General features: G+C 38.2%; 1 protein-coding gene across 1 annotated transcript in view; it reads right to left on the reverse strand.

Moving 5' to 3' along the window:
* Positions 1-22243, reverse strand: part of VPS13C (vacuolar protein sorting 13 homolog C) — a 6956796-nt gene that overhangs the window by 3494417 nt on the left and 3440136 nt on the right. Inside the window, exon 38 of the mRNA XM_044076309.1 lies at positions 17152-17270. Coding sequence (XP_043932244.1) covers positions 17152-17270 — 119 coding nt within the window. The remainder of the gene's footprint in view (positions 1-17151; positions 17271-22243) is intronic.

A 22243-nucleotide genomic window follows, 5' to 3' on the forward strand; every position in this document is an offset into this window, starting at 1 on the left:
TCACTGTGTTCAATGGTATATCCAATGCTGTGGAAATTTTTTTGTACCCTTCTCCTGATACCTTTCAACAATGAGACCCCTTTGATGCTTTGTAAGCTCTCTGCGAACCATGGCTTTTACTGTAGCAGGCAACTGAGTAAATGTCAGGAAAATCCTACTATGACAGCTGAACTTTATTTGGGGTTAAATCAGAGTATCTTTGATGGCAGGTGTGCACTCAAGAGGACTAAATGTTGCAATTAAATCAAAAGGTTCTTCAACAAAGTATTAGTTTAATGGTGTGTGCACACTTATGCAACCAGCTTATTGTACGTTTTTATTTTTTATATTTTTTCCCCTAACAGATTTGTTTTTCAATTGAATTGTACAGGTTATAGGTCACATTCAAGGTGGGAAATGTTTTGAAATTATTTATTGTGGTCTCATTTTCTATATCTCAAAAACCTGGCATTTTAACAGGGGTGTGTATACTTTTTATATCCACTACACATATATATATATATATATATATATATATATATAGATAGATATATACACACACATACACACACATATAGCAGTATTGTGGATACAGTAAATCACTCTGGATTACTTGTATCCACAATACTGCTAGACCTTTCCAAAGCCTTTGATACCATTTCCCACAAGCATCTTCTCTTTCATCTCTCCAACCTTCATCTCTCCCCTGACACCCATTCCTGGTTCTCCAGCTACCTATCTGACAGATCTAAAGCTGTCAAATGAAAGAACTCTACTTCCTCCTCCTTGCCAACACCCACCGGTGTTCCCCAGGGGTCCATCCTCGGACCCATGCTTTTCAACATTTTCATCAACAACCTTCACTCCGTCATCCCTTACACAACTCTTATCCAATATGCAGATGACTCTACCTTAGTCTGTACCGCCTCCAACCTACCTGAACTCCTGACTAAAACTCAAACAGCTTTTTCCACTACCGAAAACTGGATGCACCACAACCATCTCTCTCTCAACTCCAATAAATCCAAAATACTTCTCTTTCCTCCCTCTAGAAATTTCTCCCTTGACAAGAATGCTTTCACAGTCCTTGGCCAAAACAACTCTGCCATAGAAGTGGTCCCTTCTGCAAAACTCCTCGGCATTATCATAGATGAACACCTTAAATTTGATATCCACATCCAACAAAACATGAAGAAAACCCATCAAAAACTAGGCATGCTGTATAGAAATAACCACTTTCTCTCCAACTCCGCAAGGCAAACTATCGCTAATACCTACCTCCTACCCTCTCTACTATATGGAACCCCTCTACTAACTAACCTTTCTTCTACCAACACCTCTAAACTCAAAACTTGCTATAATAAAATCTCCAAATTCGCAACTAAATCCAAAACCTCCACTCACCACTGCCTAACCCTACAATCTCTGAACTGGCTTGAACTCTCAAACCTCCTTGACTATCTCCAACTAACCACCGCACACAAACTAATATTCCTTCCAGAAAAATGACCAGCCTTAACAAACATCCTTCCCCCATACATCCCAACCAGATCTCCGAGATCTGAACACCAAAATTTAATCTCTGTCCACAAACCCAAACACCCTGCAGGCCAACTCCTTCTCTCCTTCACTATAGGCAAAAAATGGAACTAACTCCCTCCTTTACTCAGGACCACACCTAACCCTGAAACCTTCAAAACCCTACTTTTCTCTTACCTATCCACTAAACATAAATGTTCCTGCTTTCACCCTACCTAAAATCTCACAATTTTACCCTTTGAGCTTTCCATACTCCTGCTCTTCTCTACACTATTACCTCTTTTCTATTCTCCTAACTAATCTAGCTACCTTTCTCAGACTAAACAATCTCTCTCTCTCTCAACTCCAAGTATTGTGTATATTGTAAATATCAAGTAGTTCACTGATGCTTATTGCCCAGTGAGTCTGAACTTACTGTTCTGAATGTAAATACCTACTAACTGTTCTACCTAAGTCAAAATTGCATTTCAGTGTTATACTATCCACCTGTACCTGACTGCATGACCTTATATATGTATTTACCAACACTTTATGTAACCTTCGTAACCATATTTGTATGTATTTCCATTGCATTATGTAACCTTTGTAACCATATTGCTTATTGGAGCTTTTCTCCCCGGGCCTCCACTGAAAATGGGCACACCACTGGCCCAGTGGACTTCCCCGGTAATCAAACTGAAATAAATAAAATAAATATATATATATATATATATATATATATATATATATATCTCACACACACATACATATATACACACGCTATACACATGCTATCAGGGATGAGTGTCTATCCGCGGTGGTGCAGCGGTAGTGTTGTTGCCTCACAGCAAGAGGTTCTCCCATTCAATTCTCAGCTGGAGTGCAGGGAGCGCCTTCGGTGTGGAGTCTGCATGTCCTCCCTGTTGTTTGGTGGGTGTTTGAAAGACGTGCGTAAAATGGGCGTGCCTTCGCTGAAGGTTGAACGTCGAGCTGGCACCTCGGCATTAGTGAAAATCTACTGCCAATCATTAGTGAACTGGAGTTCCACTGTGGCGACCCCTAACCGGGAAAAGCCAAAAGACAACAACATCAGGGATAAGTGTACATAAATGTGTGTGTATATATGCATATATATATATATATATATATATATATATATATATATATGCATATATGTGTGTGTGTGTATGTATATGTATATATATATATATATATATATATATATATATATATATATATATATATATATATATATATATATATATATATGCGTGTGTGTGTACACAATCAGGGATGAGAGACTATCAGAAACATGTAGTTGCTCTTCATTAAGTATTTAGCAATTTCTTCCCTTCCTTTTATCTGCTGGTGAATGGCATGCAAGTATGTGTCTTTGTACAGCAAAGTTGCGTACTGGTATCAATGTATGGTTTTACTGCATTTGCTGTTATAGTTTGATATAGTTTTGTAATTAAAAAATCATCTAATACAAAAATGTACAAGAATGAATGAATATTTTACAGTAAAATAAATGTTAGAACAAAGACAACGGTCAACTGGATCTAAACAGCAGTACAAGAACCTGAAGTTCAAATATATGCCCCTTTGAGTTTCACAATAGACCCTGCCACAATAATGATACTTGCATGGCCAGACCTGGAAAAAAGTGCCTACCCCATGTCTGTACACAAGCCCCTGAAGCACTTACCCTACACTAGATGACATGGCCTGCCATGGAGGGACAGAGTTTCTTATCAACTTTAAGTAAAACAGGAATCAGATCATGTAGGTCATGGCAGGTGAGAGTAGACATGCAGTAATGTGACAAACATCCTGCAGACATGCAGTAAAGTGACAGAAATTGTGCACACGTGAAGTAATGTGACAGAAATAGTGCAGACATGCAGTAATGTGACTTGATATTCAGGCCGACTGAGGGCAACCTGCCAGCAGATTACCCAAATGTAATGACTGCAACAGTGAATACACTCGAATATGTACATTTATGATAAGAATCTTAGTTGTCTGTGTACGTCCAAGAAATGGAGAATCCGCTCCACCTTGCTCTGCGGATTTGGGCAAAAAGTTGTCAGGTGAATAGTTTGGTTAAGAGCCACACTGGATACCACCTTAGGCATAAAGGAAGGACTGGTCTTGAGGGACACCCTGTCCGGATGAAATGTAATAAAAGGCTCCACAGCCAAGAGGGCCTGTAGTTCTGAAACCCTTCTTGCTGAAGTGATTGCCAGAAGGAAAGCTGTTTTCCAAGATAAAAACTTTGTATCTGCAGTAGCTGCTGGTTCAAAAGGAGGCAGGGTGAGTTTTTCTAGCACAAAATTGAGGTCCCATGCAGGAGTTGGTGATCTTCTGGGAGGCCTTAAATGTTTGGCCCCTCTAAGATACTGTTTTAGCAGAGGATGAGAAAAGATGGGAGGCTCTGTGTTGTAATGAGCTGAGATGGCAAAGGCATGGATTTTTATTGATGAAAAAGATAGGCCCTTGTCAAGCATCTCAGTCAAGTATTGTAAAATCTGAGGAATGTTTAGCTTTGCTGTGTCCGTTCCTTGTGCATGGTTCCAAGCACAGAATCTCTTCCATTTATCAGCATAAGACTTTCTAGTACTAGGCCTTCTGTTTTCCAAAATGACATCCATCACAGATTTACTGAGAGTTGTTGTTTGAATAATTACATGATCAGCCACGCTGCCAGGTTCAGAGTTTGGAGCTGGTTGTGCAGAATTTGATTGCTCTGCTGAGACAGTAGATGAGGTATTTGAGGGAGCTACCAAGGAGGGAGTTGAGACGTATTCCTTAGAATTGGGTACCAGTGCTGGCGAGGCCAGTCCAGGGCAATCAGGATCATTTTTGTTTTTTCCTGTCTGACCTTTAGTAAGACCTTGGGGAGGAGAGGCAGAGGGGGAAAGGCGTAGACTGATAGGTTTTTCCAACTGAAGGATAGAGCATCCACTTTCCATGCTTGTCTGTGACAAGTCCTTGTGCAGAATTTGTCCAGTTGATAATTTTGGGGAGAGGCAAATAGATCTATGTCTGGATTCCCCCATTTCTCTGTTATGTTAAAGACTTGTGGGTCCAGTTTCCACTCATGAGGGTCCATAAGATTTTTGCTTAGATCGTCTGCCAGAGTATTTTGTTTTCCTGGCAGGAATTGAGCTTGAAGATATACTTGGTAAGTCAGGGCTGTGTCCCACAATGCCATGGCTAGTCTGCAAAGGGGGTAGGAATTTGTTCCCCCCTGCTTGTTTATGTACCACATAACCGTGGTGTTGTCCATCTTTATCAATAGGTGTCCTGGATGAAGTAAATCCTTGAAGGCTGTCAGGGCATTCTGAACAGCTAACATCTCCTTCTGGTTGATATGCAGATATATTTGTTTTTGGGCTCCAAATGCCCTGAATGCATCTCCCCGCCTGGTGGGCTCCCCAAGCATAGTCTGATGCGTCTGTAGTTCGTGTTTTGGTGGCAGGGAGTAAAGTGAATGACCGTCCCATGTTCTGGTGACATGTCTCTGCCCATCAAAGAAACTCCTGTTGCAGGCAGGGAATGAAAGGGATCATTGTTTCCAGACTGTGACAAGGCTGACTCCATAAACTTTTAAGATACCACTGTAGTTTCCTCATATGCAGTCATGCATATGGGATTAGTAGAATGCAGGATGCCATGAACCCCAAAGCCTGCAGAATTTGTCTTGCAGATAACTGGGTTTTTGCTGCCATCTGTTTGAAGTAAACAGTCAGTTGCCTTTGTTTGTCTGGCATAAGGTAAGCCATCTGGGCAGTTGTATTCAAGCTTGCACCCAGTAATGTAATTTTTTGAGAGGGTACCAGATGAGATTTCATTTCGTTTATTGTGTACCCTAGGCATGTTAGAAGCCTTTTTACAAACACCAGATGTTGAAGAATGTCCTTGTTTTCTGCTTGAATGAGACAGTCATCCAAGTAAGGATAGATTTGTATGCTTCTTTGTCTGCAAAATGCAATTACTGGTGCCAGGCACTTTGTGAAGACCCTGGGCACAGTAGATAAGCCAAAGGGCAGTGCAGAGAATTGGCAATGCATGAAACCAGCCTTGAAACGGAGGTATCTTCTGCACAATTCCCTTATTGAGATATGCAGGTATGCCTCTTAAGTCTAGAGTCACTAACCAAGCGTTCTTGCCCAGCATGGGCAGAAGCTGTTGTAAAGTCAGCATTTTGAATTTTGGGATGTCCAAGAATGTGTTCAAAATTGATAAATCCAGTACTGGATGCCAGGCATTGTCTTTTCTGGGTACCAAGAACAGTCTTGAATAAAACCCTTGCCCTTTTTCCTGTTCTGGTACTGGCTGAATAGCCCCCATATCCATGAGGGACGTAACTTGTTTCTGTGCCTCTGCCCATTGATTTTGTGGCAGATCTGGCCAACCGTTTGGAACTGGCAAGGTATGGAAATAAAATATGTACCCCTGGGATACTATGTTTAATACCCACTTGTCCTGGGTTATTAATTGCCAGTTTTGAGCATGAAGAGCTAATTTTTCCCCAAGGGGGCTGCCAAAAGATAATTGCTTGGTGATGGCAGAGGGAAGTCACTGAGACTGCTTACTGTAGGATTGTGCTTTGTTTCCTCCAGATTTGGAGGTAGAGGCACCTCATTGCTTTGACCTGTAAGAACCCTGTGATTGGTATCTAGAGCCTTTTGAGCGCCTGGATTTGCCTTGTGAGGCTCTGTTGGGCACATTTTTTGTAGGCCAGGGTCTACTGAATCTGGGTGGCTGCACTTGTAAGAAATCTTTTACAGTTTTCATAAATTTAGCTTTGTCTTCCATTTTCTTTAAAACCTCGTCTGCCTTATTACCAGAGTATCATGCTGTAAAGGTGCATCCAACAATTTAGCTTTAACATCATCAGGCAGATTTTGCTCATTGAGCCAGGCATGCCTTCTAATCACAGATCCAGTAACTGCGGCCCTGCAAGAGGCCTCCAAAGAATCAAAACCACATTGCAAAGTATGCTTTCCAACCTGTTCTGCTGCATGCAATAATTCCTGTAATTCTTTGTTTTCTACACATTCAGAAATCAACATAATTTTCTGTTTCAATAATCCCATAACATGCTGTTGATGTTTAAGCATATGAAACTGGCAGCTTAAGGCCCTGATTGCCAAGGTTGCAGACGTATAAACCTTCTTTCCCCATCTACCCAGCGCCCTGGAATCTCTATCAGAGCGGGTAGCATTCTTGGCTGAAGAGGCCTTTACACCTTTGGGACCCTGTGAGATAGTTTCAGGGTCAGCAGCAGGATTTTTGAATAAAATTTGTGTGAGTAAGGAACCCTGCAATATCTGTCTGGCTTACTAGGAGCCGGAGGCAGGGAATAAGGAGTCATGCTAGAGTCCAAAAACACATCATCTACAATGTCTAAAACAGGAGATATAGCCAAAGGCCTATGCTGAGGAAGAAGAAGGAAATCCCTAAGCCTCTTTTTTGATTTCGAGAAATCCTGACTCTCCAGTGAAAATGTTCCCTTAAAGTATGCAAGGTTTCTCCAAAAGAATAATCTTCAGGAGGATAGGCAGATGGGATGGATTCTTCTGCAGCTGAATCCAAATAGGGTGGTTTAGACAATTTCTGATCAGAAGAGGAATAAGAAGAACTAGAAACCTGATCTGAAGATTCATAATCAGTGTCTTGCCTAGGCCTCTTATCAGAAGGGGGTTGGGAACCCCTGATCAAGGTAATTAAGTCCTCAGCCATTTTGATCATCTGTTTTTTAGGCACAGGGGCCTGAGCACATGGCTCATGCATCGTTTTTTAGCCTTAGAAGTTGTTTTTGTTTTAGAAGCTGGCGTCGGTTTTATATAGAAATGTTGAGGCCTGAAAACACCCTCAGAAGCGGGTGCCTGCTCAGCGGCTCCAGACCCATCCGAGGAGGAGAGATCTGCGGGTACAATACTTTGAGAATCTCACGGCATACTGGACTACGCATGGGTCTGCGAAAGCACCTCACTGAGTACTGGCGAACCGGCGACTGGCTTAGGAGAAGCTTTGTCATCTGTTTTGGACCTCGACGGTCTGCTCTGTCCTTTTCTTTGCGTTTTTTGTCAACTCCAGTAGTCGGATTGCTATCTGACGACATTTCAGGGTAATTAAATCTGTTTCCAAAATATTATGAAGCAATGAAATACTGACACTTAATAGTGCTTTGGTTAAATCTAGCACAAAACCTACAGCAAGGCACATTATGATCTGGGCCTAGGCAAGGAATACAGTACAAATGAAAATCCTTATGAGATATTTGCTTCCCACAAGTAATGCATTTATTAACTTTTACTGACATCGATAATGAGCAAGAAAAACTTTCCCCAACGGGGTAGTTAGCTTTAGTTGAAGACTTCGGTACTGAAACTCGAATGCAAAAATTTTAGGAGTCGGCCGACGGACACTTGTGAACTGCTTCTGCTTCGGGCACCGCACGGCAAGAACGACTGAAGAAAATGGCGTCGGCTGCATGTTTTATACCCCTGATGATCTGATGTCATGGAAGAGGAGACAGCAACCAATGCAGGACCAAAGACTTTGATAATCAGGCCGACTGAGGGCAACCTGCCAGCAGATTACCCAAATGTAATGACTGCAACAGTGAAACACGAAGAACATCAGCTGAGTACACTGCCATGGACGACAGCTGCTTGCTACTCCCTTATTCCAACAATCAACTTATTGTAAATCCAAACAAAAAAAAAAACAAATTAATGCTCTTCTCCAACAACAACTCCAATGACCATATTCTCCACTTCAATATCTTTTCATCCAACAACACTATCTAACCAGTCCCTAGTACCAAACTACTTGGTGTCACCATCAATACCAACTTGAGATCTGATGAACATGTATAAATTAGTATTAAACAGGCCCACATAAAACTAGGTTCCCTCTACAGAATCAAGTCGTATCTTACCAGTATCACTAGAATATCAATTGCTTGTACCCACCTTTTGATTACCCTACTAAAAACCTCTCATCTTCACAAACCTTAAAAAATCTCACTTAGGTATACTACAGGCTCGTTACCACAAAAGCACCAAATTTGCCACATACCTATCACACAGATCCCATCACTGTACTGCTCTCCACCAACTAAAATAGCTAGAATTATCTAATCTCTTTTCCCTCAACCAATTTACAATCACCCATACCATCATCTACCAGCCTGACAATTGCCCAACTCTCCAAAACCTTGTACAAACCCATTCCAATAACAGAACCCTAAGATATTCCAATAAATTCTTACTACAAGTTTTTAAATCTAATAACAGTTATGGAGATTCCCTTTACTCAAACTATATCTCTAAGACAAGAAATGCCATCCTTCAGCACATTAACACCATCAACCCATCCATGTTTTAAACATTTACTCAAGATGACTTAAATGTCAACTGGCTCTGCTCCTGCACATCCCCAGGCTGACAGTAGTATTACTACTACTATTACTTTTTCCTCTCCTCTAACATTTTTTCCTCATTCCAATTTACTCTCTGAACTCTCCCACTTTCTACTCACCCACCTACCTTCCACAGTAAACTCTCAGTTAACCGGCATCCATGGGGATTAGTAGATGCCGGATAACTGTAGTTTCTGGTTGCTTGAGAGTTACTATTAAAAATAGGCTTGACTAATACTGTAGCCTATACTATTTGTTTGGTTTGACTTGTTCTTAGGTTGAGGAAAGAGGGAATTTACTCCTGTCTTATTTTTTAAAACTCTAAAAATATAAGGCATGTTTCTGGGGGGGGGGGCAGTGCAAGACACGAAAAATCTAGTGTATTTCTTCAATTTTGTTTCTGGTTGCTTTAGAGTTATGGTTGCCGAGTTCCAGTTAACAGACTTTACTGTAACTATAATGATTATTCTCCTATTTATACTTCTCACTGAATACTGTCCTCCACATGTTCTATACAATGTAGCTGCCTACCTTTTATATGTGTACTTACTTTTCGGAGTTTTTAGCTCCAAGGGTCTCATTTGGCCCTTTTTGTACCCGTAGTACATACATACAAATATTTCAAAGCTTGCCAATATACCAAAACACTTGTTCCCATAATAAATGTCCAGACTGATTTCTAAACCTCTGTATGATTTTCCTACTGTACTAATTTCTTACTATATGTACTTTGTTAAAGAATTATGAAGTTCTTGGGTTCTTTGTTAAATAATGCTGTAATTGAGATATTACGCTTGGGAGCTTTTCTCCCTGGGCCACTGCTGAAAATGGGCTTTTAGTCCAGCAGGACCTCCCCGGTAAAAAAATGTTAAATAAAAATAAATAAATAATACTGTCTAGTACCGGATAACCCATTATATACCGTCAGGCACTCCATCAGGATCCCATGATCCAAAGTGTCAGATGCTGAACAAATATCAAGGAAAGCCTTCATCAAATGCTTACTTTGATCCTTCACAATAAGGAGGTCACTGGTTACTTAAATGAAAGTAGTCTCTTAAATGTGTTTAGATTTAAATCCAGAATGACATGAATCTAACAGGCCATGAGATTCTAGGAAGGAAGAAATAAAGAACACCACAGACTACCTTCTCAATAACAGGAAGGTGGATAATTGTCCAGCAACTCTGAATCCAATATTTCCTTGAGAAACAGGGTAACTCAATGCCTCCTGGAAGGTAAATGGAAACCTCCTGGTATCAAAGGGGGTTGGTATAATAGTGACACTTTCTTCTTCTTTCAGGTTTTCCCGATTAGGGGTGGCCACAGCAGATCACCTGCCTGCTCATGATTGGCAGTGGAGTTATTACATTGTTGAGTTGCCAGCCCAGCACCCAACCTTCCACAGAAGGCGCACACATGCACGCACTCACACCTAGGGCCAATTTAGAGTGTCCAATCCACCTACAGCATATGTCTTTGGGATGTGGAAGAAAACCGGAGCACCCAGAGGAAACCCACGTGACCACAGGGAGGACATGCAGACTCCACACAGAAGGCACCCCAGCCAAGGATCGAACCGGAGAACCTCTTGCTGTGAGCCAGTAATGCTAACCTCTGCACCACTGCAGCCACCCACTGGTACAACAGTGATTCTATAACCACAAAAGCTGAAACAAGACCCTGGAAAGACTCTTTCCCTCCACAGGCTGCATAACGTGAAACTATGTTCCCTAAAGTTTGTAAGTTAGCCACCAGAAAATTTTCTGAAGGTAAAAGAACCCCCCCCCAAAATATTTTATAATCAGTTGTTAAGACTAAAACTAGGCTTAGATTGAGTGAATAAAGTTACACAATGTACTAAATTTATTTCAATTTAATGCATTAAATGTAATGTAGCTTACCAACATCTGACAACAGTGTACCAATAACTGTTTACCAATTATCAAGGTAAGTCCAAAATTCCTAACTTCCCCTTTCTTAAGGGTACATAGTTTTGATTTTCCAAGATACAAATATATATATATATATATATATATATATATATATATATATATATATATATAATCTAATAAAGTAAAAAAAAAATGACATCCATACATAAAACTTTACGTCTTTTCCTGATAGTTTCTCTTTAAAACTCCAAGAAAGTCTGCTGTCTTAATGAAGCAGCTCCTAGACTGTGCTAAGATGGCTGAAATCTTCAGTAGTGAAGTTAAAAAACACCAGTTAAGTCACCCACAGGTAGTAGGAATTTGCCGTGTTCAGATGCAGAAGAGGAGGCTCCACCTAAGTGTGCCATCTATTAATGACCACATACATTACATTCAAATTTCTCATACCTCTTATGCATATGACAGAAGGTAATATTAGATAAAAAAAAGTTACTCCTGTCTTAAGGGGTAAGCATTGCATACGTTTGTGCGGTCATCGAATAACATTTCGGCAGTACCATGGACCACTATAGGAAAAGCATTCTATACGCTTATGTGCAGTCATCATATCAGACTTCCATAACACCATACACCATTATGGGATAAGCAATAAGCACTGCATACATTTATACATACATACATACATATGCATACATACAAATATTTCAAGCAATGGCATTAATGCCCTTCTAGGCTGCCAATACACCAAACACCTGCTCCCACAGTAAGTGTCCAGGCTGTTCTTAAAAGATATCTAAACTAGCAATTGCTTTAATGTAATGTCAAGTTTACACTCTAATAAGTGTTAAAAATATCTGTTTATTTTCAGTATTTTAAACAATATCAAAACATACAATAATACCTAGTTTGATGGCGCAGAGGGATGGAGCTCACACTGTGAAGTATGCAACCATGTTCAATTAGTGGCCCTGGCACTGGAGAAGCTAGGTGGGTGGAGAGAAGTTAAATGGCATGGTTCAGTGGTGGGAGGAGAGGAGTTAAATGGCATGGCTCAGTGGTGGGAGGAGAGGAGTTAAATGGCATGGCTCAGTGGCATGGGGGAGGAGTTCAATGGCATGTCTCACTCATGTCTTACCAGTGGGGAGGGCTGTGGACCATCAAGAATCTCACAGGGAAGTGTTATTTCCCTGGTGGAGACAAGAACAAGCACTTTTATTATCTCAGGGCTGCAAGCAGAGCTATTTGATGATAACTTCCCTAGTGGAAGTGAAGGACTAGCAGCCCTGTTAACCAAGTGTGCATGGGAAGACTGGATTATAAGAGTTAAAACCATCAGACTTCCAAGATGGCTGAATAATGACAGCTTAACTCTAGGTCTCCCAATGTGAAAACAGAACAGACAAAGCCAGCAGACTCTTGTATTTATGGGTAAATTTCAGTAGCTGGCTACTAAGTGCACTGCCTGATATAGTAAAATTCACTGACTGGTTCTCATGTCTCCATGGAGACAATCTGATAAACAGAAAATGGTTACAGTCTTGTGGAGTGTAATTGGCTGGGGGGGGGGGGGTACTGGCTAGGAGAGAATGTTCTCTGACAGCATTCCGGGGTTTTCCCAGCTGGGAGATGGACAAAACCAGTTAGCACTTAGTAGAAAAGCAGGCTGCACCATGCATCTTAGCATGGATAACCTTTCTTGTACTTTAACTCAAGTCAGTGAGTGTAGCTGTCAATTGGGGACATTTGTTCCTATTAGGAGGGTAAAACTTCAATATTTGAAGGTATACACAGTTTTGTGCATTAGTATTAATTTAATAGGCTTTAGGGGGTATTGAGGACTTGTTTTTTGTTTCAGGACTTTCAACAAAAAGTTTTGTATGATGTGATGTAGGCTCAAATGAATATGACAAGAAACTACTATATAAAAGTGCAACCAGCCAGACTATGCATGTAACACAAAAGCTGGAACTAGACCTTTAACAAAAAATGTGTTATATATAAAAGGTGGGAATAACAACTTTTTAATACAGTGATGCTTTCTGTAATGTCTTTAAATGTCAATGGTCTCACAGATAAATATAAAAAATTAAGAATAGTAAAGTATATTAAATGTGGAGTAGAAATAGCTATGTTACAAGGATAAAAAAAAAATAATCATGGCAGATTTGTAGTGCTAAAGGGCTATTGGCATGGGAAGAGGTTTACACTGGTATGTATTTATATTCCACCTAAAACTGCTATAATGGAGCTTAAAAAAATGATGAGAGAAATAATCAGTCTTAAGCAATGAATATTACTTATAGGTGGGGACTGGAATTTGATTTGCAGCAGTGACTGTGTGTCTGAAGGGCACAGAAAGGAAAGTATAACAAAACTATGAAAACACTTGGCAAGGAAAATGTGAATTCAGTAATAGGAGTTCAGAGTGAATTTACATATTATTCCCCAAGATTTAAAAACTGGGCTAGGCTACACAGAATTTATATTTCACAGGAACATGTGCATTTAATTGAAGGGCTTGATATGCACCCAATAACTATTTCAGATCATGCACCAATAATAATTAAAATAAAGACAGTGGGTAAAGTTATGAAAAATGAGACACTGGAGCATTCCTTCATATCCATTGAAAAGAGAGAAAGTTAAGGAATGGGTAGTGGAGATTATTCAGGATTATACAAAGGATAGAAATTACTTCTGAAAATATAGCTAGGGAGTATGATAAAATTAAAGGTGGAGTTTAAACAGGGCAGAAATAAAAGAAAGGGGGCTATGGTTAAGAAATGAGAATTATTTAGAGGGACTGGCAAATGTTGAATTATTGCAGAATAGTGGGAATCTCTTAGAACAAGGGGATCAACTGCAGAATGCTAAGCAGAAAATAAGGGATTACCTCAATACTATACATGAGTTTAGAAAGAATGCCGTTAAGCAACTTTTTTTTTTTTTTTTTTGATAAAAACACTAACACAAACATTTAGGACAACGTTTCATGCAACAGAAAGAAGAAAGGGCTGTTGCCAAGCTTAGGAATCCTATAACAAAGGACGGTAATAACAAATCCTGTAAAGATATTAGAAATATTTTGGAAATTCTATGAAAGTCTGTATAATGCAGAGAGATATGGAAATCAAGAAAAGCCAAAACTGGAAATGTTAATGAAAGAACTAAATATGCCAAGGTTAGTGGTATATGAGGCTCAATTTCTAATGGTTATGATAGGAGGAGATGAGATAAAAATTGTGATGTATAACCAATATACAGGAAAGACTCCAGGAACAGATGGTATTTCTCTAAGTTTGGAAGTTAGGAGGGAAAAAAAACAAGATCTGGAAGATTTTGTTTACCAGTATTTTTCTAGAAGAAAAGTACCAACATCCTGGAAGAAAGCAGTGGTATCTGTAATACCTAAAGAAGGAAGCATCACAAAGGCCTATTTCAATACTAAACCATGAATATAAAAAGTGTACATGGCAATAGCAATGCCAAAATTGATCGATATGGATCAGTGTGGTTTTGTGGAGGGGAGGCAAACATTTGACAACATTAACTGAACACTGATGATCCAGAAGGAAGTAGAATGTAACAAAATACCACTGTTGTTTGTGAGTCTTGATGCAGAGAAAGCATTTTACAGAGTAAGCTGGGACTTTATGAGCAGGACAATGGAAGCATTAATTAGGAGGATATATGAGCGATCAGAGGCAAAATTAAATTGGCTGGCGTCCTCTGATAATTTCTGCTTGAGTAGAGGAACTAGGCAGTTATCCTTTATTTACATTACATTTAAAACCACTGGCAAAGAAAATAAGGGACTTAAAATTCAAGGATATAATTGGTACAGTAGTCAAGGAAAAGCTAGCGCTATTTGCAGATCACATCATTTTATACCTGACAAAACCAGAGAGACAGACATCACAGTGTTGTGAAACATTTTAAGACAGTTTCAAATCATTTCAGGATACAAAATTAATAAAGCTAAAACTAAGGCAATAATGGTAAATTATTTACCGATATATGAATTGGTTCAACTATATCCATATTTATGGGGGCATGATACCAGTATTTAGGAGTACGGATTAAAATGATTCTGGTGTGACAGCAAAGGGTATGTGGGAAGAGACTAAACAAAAGGTAATACAAAATCTGAGAAAATGGAAGCTTTATTATATGAATACGGATAGTAAGATACAAGCAGTTAAAATGCTTGTGGTCCCATTAGTCTTGTATACAGGCCAGGCTTATTTTTATCAACCAGAGGAGAAGCTGTGGATAGCAAGTAATAAAACTGAAGGACTTTATCTGGGGAAGGGAAGGTGGCAAGAGGTAAGTGGGATGCGCTGATTTTTCCAGTAGAACAGGGCAGACTGGGATCACCAGATTTTGAAGAGGTACTTGTAAACTACACAGTTAAGGCTCTTGTATAAAGCACAAGCAGAAAACTATAATTCAAAGTAGAAAGGAATGATGATGAAATGGGGGGAAGCTCAAGATACAAGGTGAGACTTGGATTTTGGACACAGGTCTTTAAGGAGAACAATAATAATCACACAGAACATTACATCTATAAGGTAGCAGAAAGCATCCCAAGAACTAAGCCAACATGGGAATAGAGAAAGGAGATTCTGCTGACAGGGATGACTGCTATTAGAGATATACAGACAATAGGCAAGAGAGGAATGGAATCTATTGGTGAAAACTGGCAAAGGAACCAAGGCATTGGGAGCAAATAGCTAGACAGGGAAAGATGATGGAATGGTAAAAGCCAATAATTTATTTGAACTGCAGGTTGGAAGGTTGCCTTCCCTATCAAGGAATGATGTCAGAGTACATGCAGAGAGAAAGAAATAGGGGGTCCTAAATGAAAGACCAGCACTAGTATAAGTTTTTAGTAGAATCGAGCACAGAAGCTGCCATTAAAAAACAAATTAGTACAGCATATAAAATACTGCATGGTAACTATAAGAATCAATCACAGGAGGTTGAAAAGGATTGGGAAGAGAGATTGGTAAGCAATTCACAAAAACAATGGGAGAATATATGTATGTCTCTCAAATATGCAACAAAATCTAGAAGATTTAGGATTTTTGCTTGGAAATGTTTACATAGATATTTTTAAACCCTAAGCAGACTCCAAAGAATTTTTCTAGAGGCAGACAGCAAATGTCGGAGGTGTGATGGGGAAGAAAGAGGTAATTGGGAACATATTTTCTGGGAGTGCAGTGTGTTGGCAGAATTTAAGGATTCCCTGCAGGATGCATTGTCAGAGAAGCTGGGTAGGCAGATTTGTATGATGAGGGCGATGATTTCTCTGAGATATAACACAATCAGAATTGCCCAGACATGGTAAGGCCTTGTTGTGCCTAATTATGGTGGCTGCCAAAAAAGCAATTACTAGAAAATGGAAATCAAAATCTAAATCAACTATACTAGAAGCAGTGAATATAGTAACAAGAGATAAAACAACTGGAATTGAGATCTTTAGAAAAGGCTAGGAGCAAACTACATAGGAAAACATGGGAATTGTTGGAACAATACATACAGGGGAGGAATGATGTTTAAAAGAAGGCAGGACTAAAATGAGCTATATAAAGTTTGACTGAAAATGACTGGGTAGATTAAAAGTGATGTATAATGTTTGCAACTGAGAGTGTCTCAGTATAGTTTATGGTGTAAAATACTTGCAACTAGTATTGTGTCAGTGTGGTTTGTTTTCATTTATATAAATGTATGATTGCCTATGTAGTAAGTGATTGTTTATTAAAGATTTTTTTTTAAAACAAGAAAGAGCAGGAACTGAATAATTTATGCAATGTTGCTTAGGTTATATATGTAGCAATATATGCAAAGTATAATATTTGTAAATGTGAATTTGTTAATACAGTTTGACTACTTTTATATAAATGTAAATTTGCCTATGTCACAAGTGATAATCCAATAAAGGTGTTAAAAAAAATAAAAAAAAAAAAAAAAAAGGTAAAACCTGCAAACTCTTATGGCCGTCTTCACGATGGCCCCATCAAACTCACTCTGGTGTTAGGGAATAAATAGGTAAAACTGGCTTTGAGGGTCGGATGATCAACAAAGCAAGGGACAAAAGTAAAAAAAAAATAAAAAGACCAAATAATAAACTATCACCATACACAGGACACATTTAATAGAAGCATCAAAATAATTAAAAACAAATACAAATTTAAGAGCAAAATATCCTTGGTGTTCCAGCAACATTTCCATCACATTCAAAGGTAACTATTTGGGCACTAAAGCACAGTCAAATGCATTTAAGCATCAAGTTCTTAAAACATGTAAATGGCTTCCTACCTCTTTGATTTTAAAGTAAAGTTGCACAGCTGTATTGTCTTCACTAATATTTTCAGTTGCTGGCAATGCATTCAAAACTGTAGCATATTTAGGTACTTCTTGGGCAGTTTCCTTTTTTTCTGCAAAATAACACATTTTGAATTTCAATGGGTAAAAAAATGAATTGTCACCAAGTGCAATATCACCAACTATTCCAAAGAAACATGAAACATAGTGGTATGTATTATGTACAGTAAGAAAGGATACTGGCTGCCCCTGTTACATGAACCTATAGGAAAGTAAAACGTATTTCTTTCTACTAGGAAAAGCAACACACCCTGAAGGGTCACATAATCCAAGCAACAGGCTCTTCAATTATAGAAAGTAGGAAAGAAACAGAAAATCAAGGGGAGTTATACTTTAAAAGAAAAACAGCATGCAGAATTTGTAAATGAGCAATATGTTAGGCTGCTGTGTATATAGTTACAAATGTGCAACAAACTTCTGACTAATGAAAAAGGGCAAAACTCTGCATAAAGAAAACTAAGGTTATGTTAAACATAACAATGATGACATATAAATCTTGCAATGCATAAGCAGCTTGTGGAAGATTTATGACTAAATGAATTAATAACATAGAAAAGGCTCATTTAGTGTTGAACATTGCGGCAACCACCAGAAACACCAATCCAGTATAGCACAGATCAGAGCACTTCTGACCGTTAGAAAACAAATCCACACAAACAAAGTACTGATGTAGAAATGTAAATTCTTTAATCAACAGGTAGCAGATGATGAAACACACTTGAACTACTTTAAAAACAGCAAATAAATGATATATTTTAAATATAAAACTATACACGGTTAAGCGGTTTTGTCCCTATGAATGAGACTTTCTCAGAACCACTGTAGCAAGTGGCTTAGTTCCTTAAATAAATTTTAAAAGTCATATGACATAACATAAAACCTTCATGTGACCAAAAAGCAAATGTTAAAATCAACACACAAAAATTAACTCAACTGTTAAAAATGTGACAAAAGATATGAAATTAAAGTTGAGCAGCTCTGAATTTGAGTACAGCAGAAATAGAAATCTGCTTGTTTGGACCTGGTTGCTCTGTTGTATTTAATCTAAATTGTCATACAAGCTCCCCAAGTTCAATTTTTATCTCCCATGAACCCCACCCCCATAAGTCTTAGGGAATTATTTCCAAAATACCAAAAAGGAATTTGGAAAAATGGGGACAATTCACTAAATGCTTGAAGAAAGAGTTGTTGGCATAACTGTGTTCATAAATCCTAGACAAAGCATAAGTGAAAGCATTAGCAGAGATGGTCACTAGAAACTGTCTTCTGATCTTGTTAAAATACATGTGCTAGTAAGCACTGGCCATAAGCCAGATATAAAAATTTAAGTAGAAGGTTTTTAAGAAGCACATTACATTTTTGGAACCCAAGCTTAATGAATTACACCACATTGTGCACTACTTATCTAACCCAATGTAAAAAGACAAAGGACCACCTCACATATTACCCCGCAAGCAACCTTCCACATCTCTGTTGCTCAAAATAACAATAATTAATTATAATCATACAGCCTTACTCCTTAGTCTAGTATGACACCAAAAATTAAAACAGACTGGAAATGCAACCAATAATAGTTTTCCTAATATTAGTACATGCAAAGTCATGCTACCAGCACAATGCGACCATGCAAAAACTTAACCTTGAGGTTACACTGATCCACTGTGGACATACGAACGTAGAGCACTTATTTCACATATCTGTCTGTCCTTTTACTAAAGACGTTTTTATGACTTTTTAGAAAAAAACAGAATACCAGACCTGAACACCACTAGTACTAGGTGCAAGTTTCAATCAATAAAATAAGCCCATGATGAAGTTAACATTTTAAGAACATGCCTTTGAACTCCTGTATAAATATAACTGCATGAACCTATATTCTTTAATATGAGCAATGGTTATTTTTATTTATTTTACATTTGTTAACTGAGAAAGTCCAACTTGGAACATAGCCAATTTTCAGCAGAGGCCCTGGGAGAAACGGTCTAGATGTACGTCTTTAAACGTGGGAGGAAACCAGAGAACCCTGAGGAAACCCACATTAATGGATGGAGGACATGCAGACTTCCCAGAGAAGGCCCTATAGCCAAGAATCAAACTGGAGAACCTCTTGCTGTGAGGCAACAACTCTACTGCTGCACCACACATCTGCCTTGATCTAGCTGAAATATAGAAATTGAACTTATTCTCCCTTCTTCACTCACTTCCTTGCTTCGATCAATTTCTCTCTAATATACTATCAAGCCTGCTTTTCTGTTACTTCTTATTGCAATTCTTGCTTATATTATACTAACTTACTTTTAATTTCTATAAACCGGCTAAAATGTCTGTTAAAACACTGTCATAATTTGCATCTATTCTTAACCAATATTTTCATACTATAAGTCATTTGGTATAATTATTTAAACTGTATTTGTTTTTCTAGACTGTAAAACTGTTGTTTTTATAATGTTTTGTAATACTTTGGGGCTTTTCTGCCATGGCCTCCTCTGAAAATGGGCTCATACACAGACGTTCCTGATAATCAAATGTCAATAAATAAATAACACAAATAAAGTGGAAAGAAGACTCACATGCCTGGTTCCTCTGTTTAAACAGAACTTATCAGAGAAGAATCCCCCCCCCCATTTAATTTCCCCCTCTGATCCCTCATATATCCTCCTAATCAACCTTATAATTTTATCAGGAAATACAAAAGCTTCCATTGCCCCACTCGTAAAATCCCAGCTTACTTTGTAAAATGCTTTTTCTGTATCGAGGCCCACCAATAACATGGGTATGTCAACTTCTGCTTCCATGTGAATCATCATTCTATTAACATTGTTAAATGCTTGCCTTGCCTCCAAAAACCATACTGCCCCATATCAATCAATTTTGGTATGAACTCTGCCACCCCTATAGCCATTATAAACAAACAATTTATAATCATGGTTTAGAATTAAAATGGACCTATATGAAACTGGATCTGATGGGTCTTTACCATCTCTAGGTATTAGAGCCACCACTGCTTTCTCTTCCTTTTCAAATACTGTTAAATAAAAACTTCCAGATTTTTATCACTTTCGTCCCTCCTTGCTTCCAAACTTCCATAGCAATACCATCTGTTCCTGGGGACTTTCTTGTAACACCACCATTTTTATCTCATTTTCTATCGTATTAGTAACTAAGCCTCAATCTGTCTCTAACACTGTCATATTTAATTATTCTATAAACATTTCTATTTGTACTTTTTCATGATTTACACATTTCTTTGATTTATACAGATTCTCAAAAAAATTCCAAAGCATTTCTAATGCCTCTAGAAGGTCTCTGGTTATTTCCCTTGTTAGAAGCTCCCCAAGCTTGGCAACAGCCCTGTTTTCTGTTGCTTAAGCCATTGTGCTAAAAGTTTTTTTGTGCTCAGGAGTTACAATCAAAAACAGATGCTTAACAGCAATCTTTCTAAACTCATGCATATTATCTAGGGAGTCCCTTATTTTCTCCTTAGCAATCTGCAATTGCGCCTATTCTTGTTCTGAGATTTCCCTTATTTTGCAATGTTTTAACCTTAGTCAGTCCCTCTAAGTCTTGTCACTTTTTAACCATATCTCCCTTTCTTTTATTTCCGCTCTTTTTTTAAACTCCACCTTAATTTTATCCCACTACCTAGCTATATTTTCAGAAGAAATTTCTATCTTCTCTGAATAACTCCAAAAATTTCCACTACCCCTTCCTTAAATTACTCTCCTTTGAACAGACGGGCGGGAAGCACCAATATTTCATTTTTATTTCATTACCCTTCATTTTTATTTTAGTTACTACTGGCGAGTGATATGAAATAGTTATTGTCCATGTATAAAAACTTTCAACTAAATGCACACGTTCCTTTGAAATTTCTATCCTAGCCAGTTTTTGTACCTTAAGGAATTACATGTAAATACTCTCCAAACTCCAACTACTGAATACACATCTTCCATGCCATACATTTTCATAAATTTCTTCACAAATCTACGTTCTTTTATATTCTCCATTCTAGGCCCGCAACATACATCCGACTGTTGTAAAAATATTCCCTGCTGAAAGCTGATATTACTCCTCTAAATCTGCTACAGTGGAAATTAAGAAAATTCTGAGAGAAATAAATACATGCCAGTGTAATCGTCCTCCCTTACTATACTACAAATCTGCTATCATCTTTTTCTCCTACTTCTATAACTATTAGAGCTCCACTAGCAATTAATTTAATTACTCCATTTCCTTTCTCCCATATATTCCACTGAATAACCATGCTGAAATGCTTTATCAAATTCACATGCTCATTTCTTTCCCAAATGTGCCTCCTGTAATAGAGCTATTTGCATGGTTCAATACTCTTTCTTTTTTGTATATATCTGTGAGAACATGCAAATTTACATACATTGTGGAAAGTGTTGTCATTATAAGAATTCTAGTTTCCACCTGTTACGAGAAAACTTTTTTAAATGTGAATTTTCAGCTTTTGTATTGCATGAATACACTGTTTGGCTGGTGGATTTTTATACGGTTTCTTGTCACATCTTACAAGACATTTTAACGAAAACCCTAAAACAACAAAAAAAAAACACCCAGAACCTTTGAACTTAATACAAAATCACAAAATTATGTACATCTTCAAATAATGAAGTTTAATCCTTCTAATAGGAACAATTGCCCCAGACTGACAGCCACACACACAGGCTTGATTTAACCTATAATGAAGGTTATCCATGCCAAGACACATGATGCAGCCTGTGCTTCTGCTTCAGCCAAGTGCTGTCTGTTTTTCTCTCCTCTCTATTCCTCTCCAGTATGTAGAAAATTACTTTAATGCTTTCAGATAAACATCATCATCTAGCCATTGAAATAAAGTATTCTGCTTTTATTGCCCCCTTTTCAGACTGCATCCATAGAAACATGAGAACCTGATACACAGTTGCCTTCCACTACAAGCTTCTCTTGTTGCACTGTGAACATTGCAAGAAGAAAAAAGAAGTTATGTCCTTACCATAACGTTCCAGGTGAGTTGTTCATC

This window comes from Protopterus annectens, chromosome 7.part0, assembly GCF_019279795.1.
Source record: "Protopterus annectens isolate FY-2018-M chromosome 7.part0, PAN1.0, whole genome shotgun sequence".
NCBI lineage: Eukaryota > Metazoa > Chordata > Ceratodontiformes > Protopteridae > Protopterus > Protopterus annectens.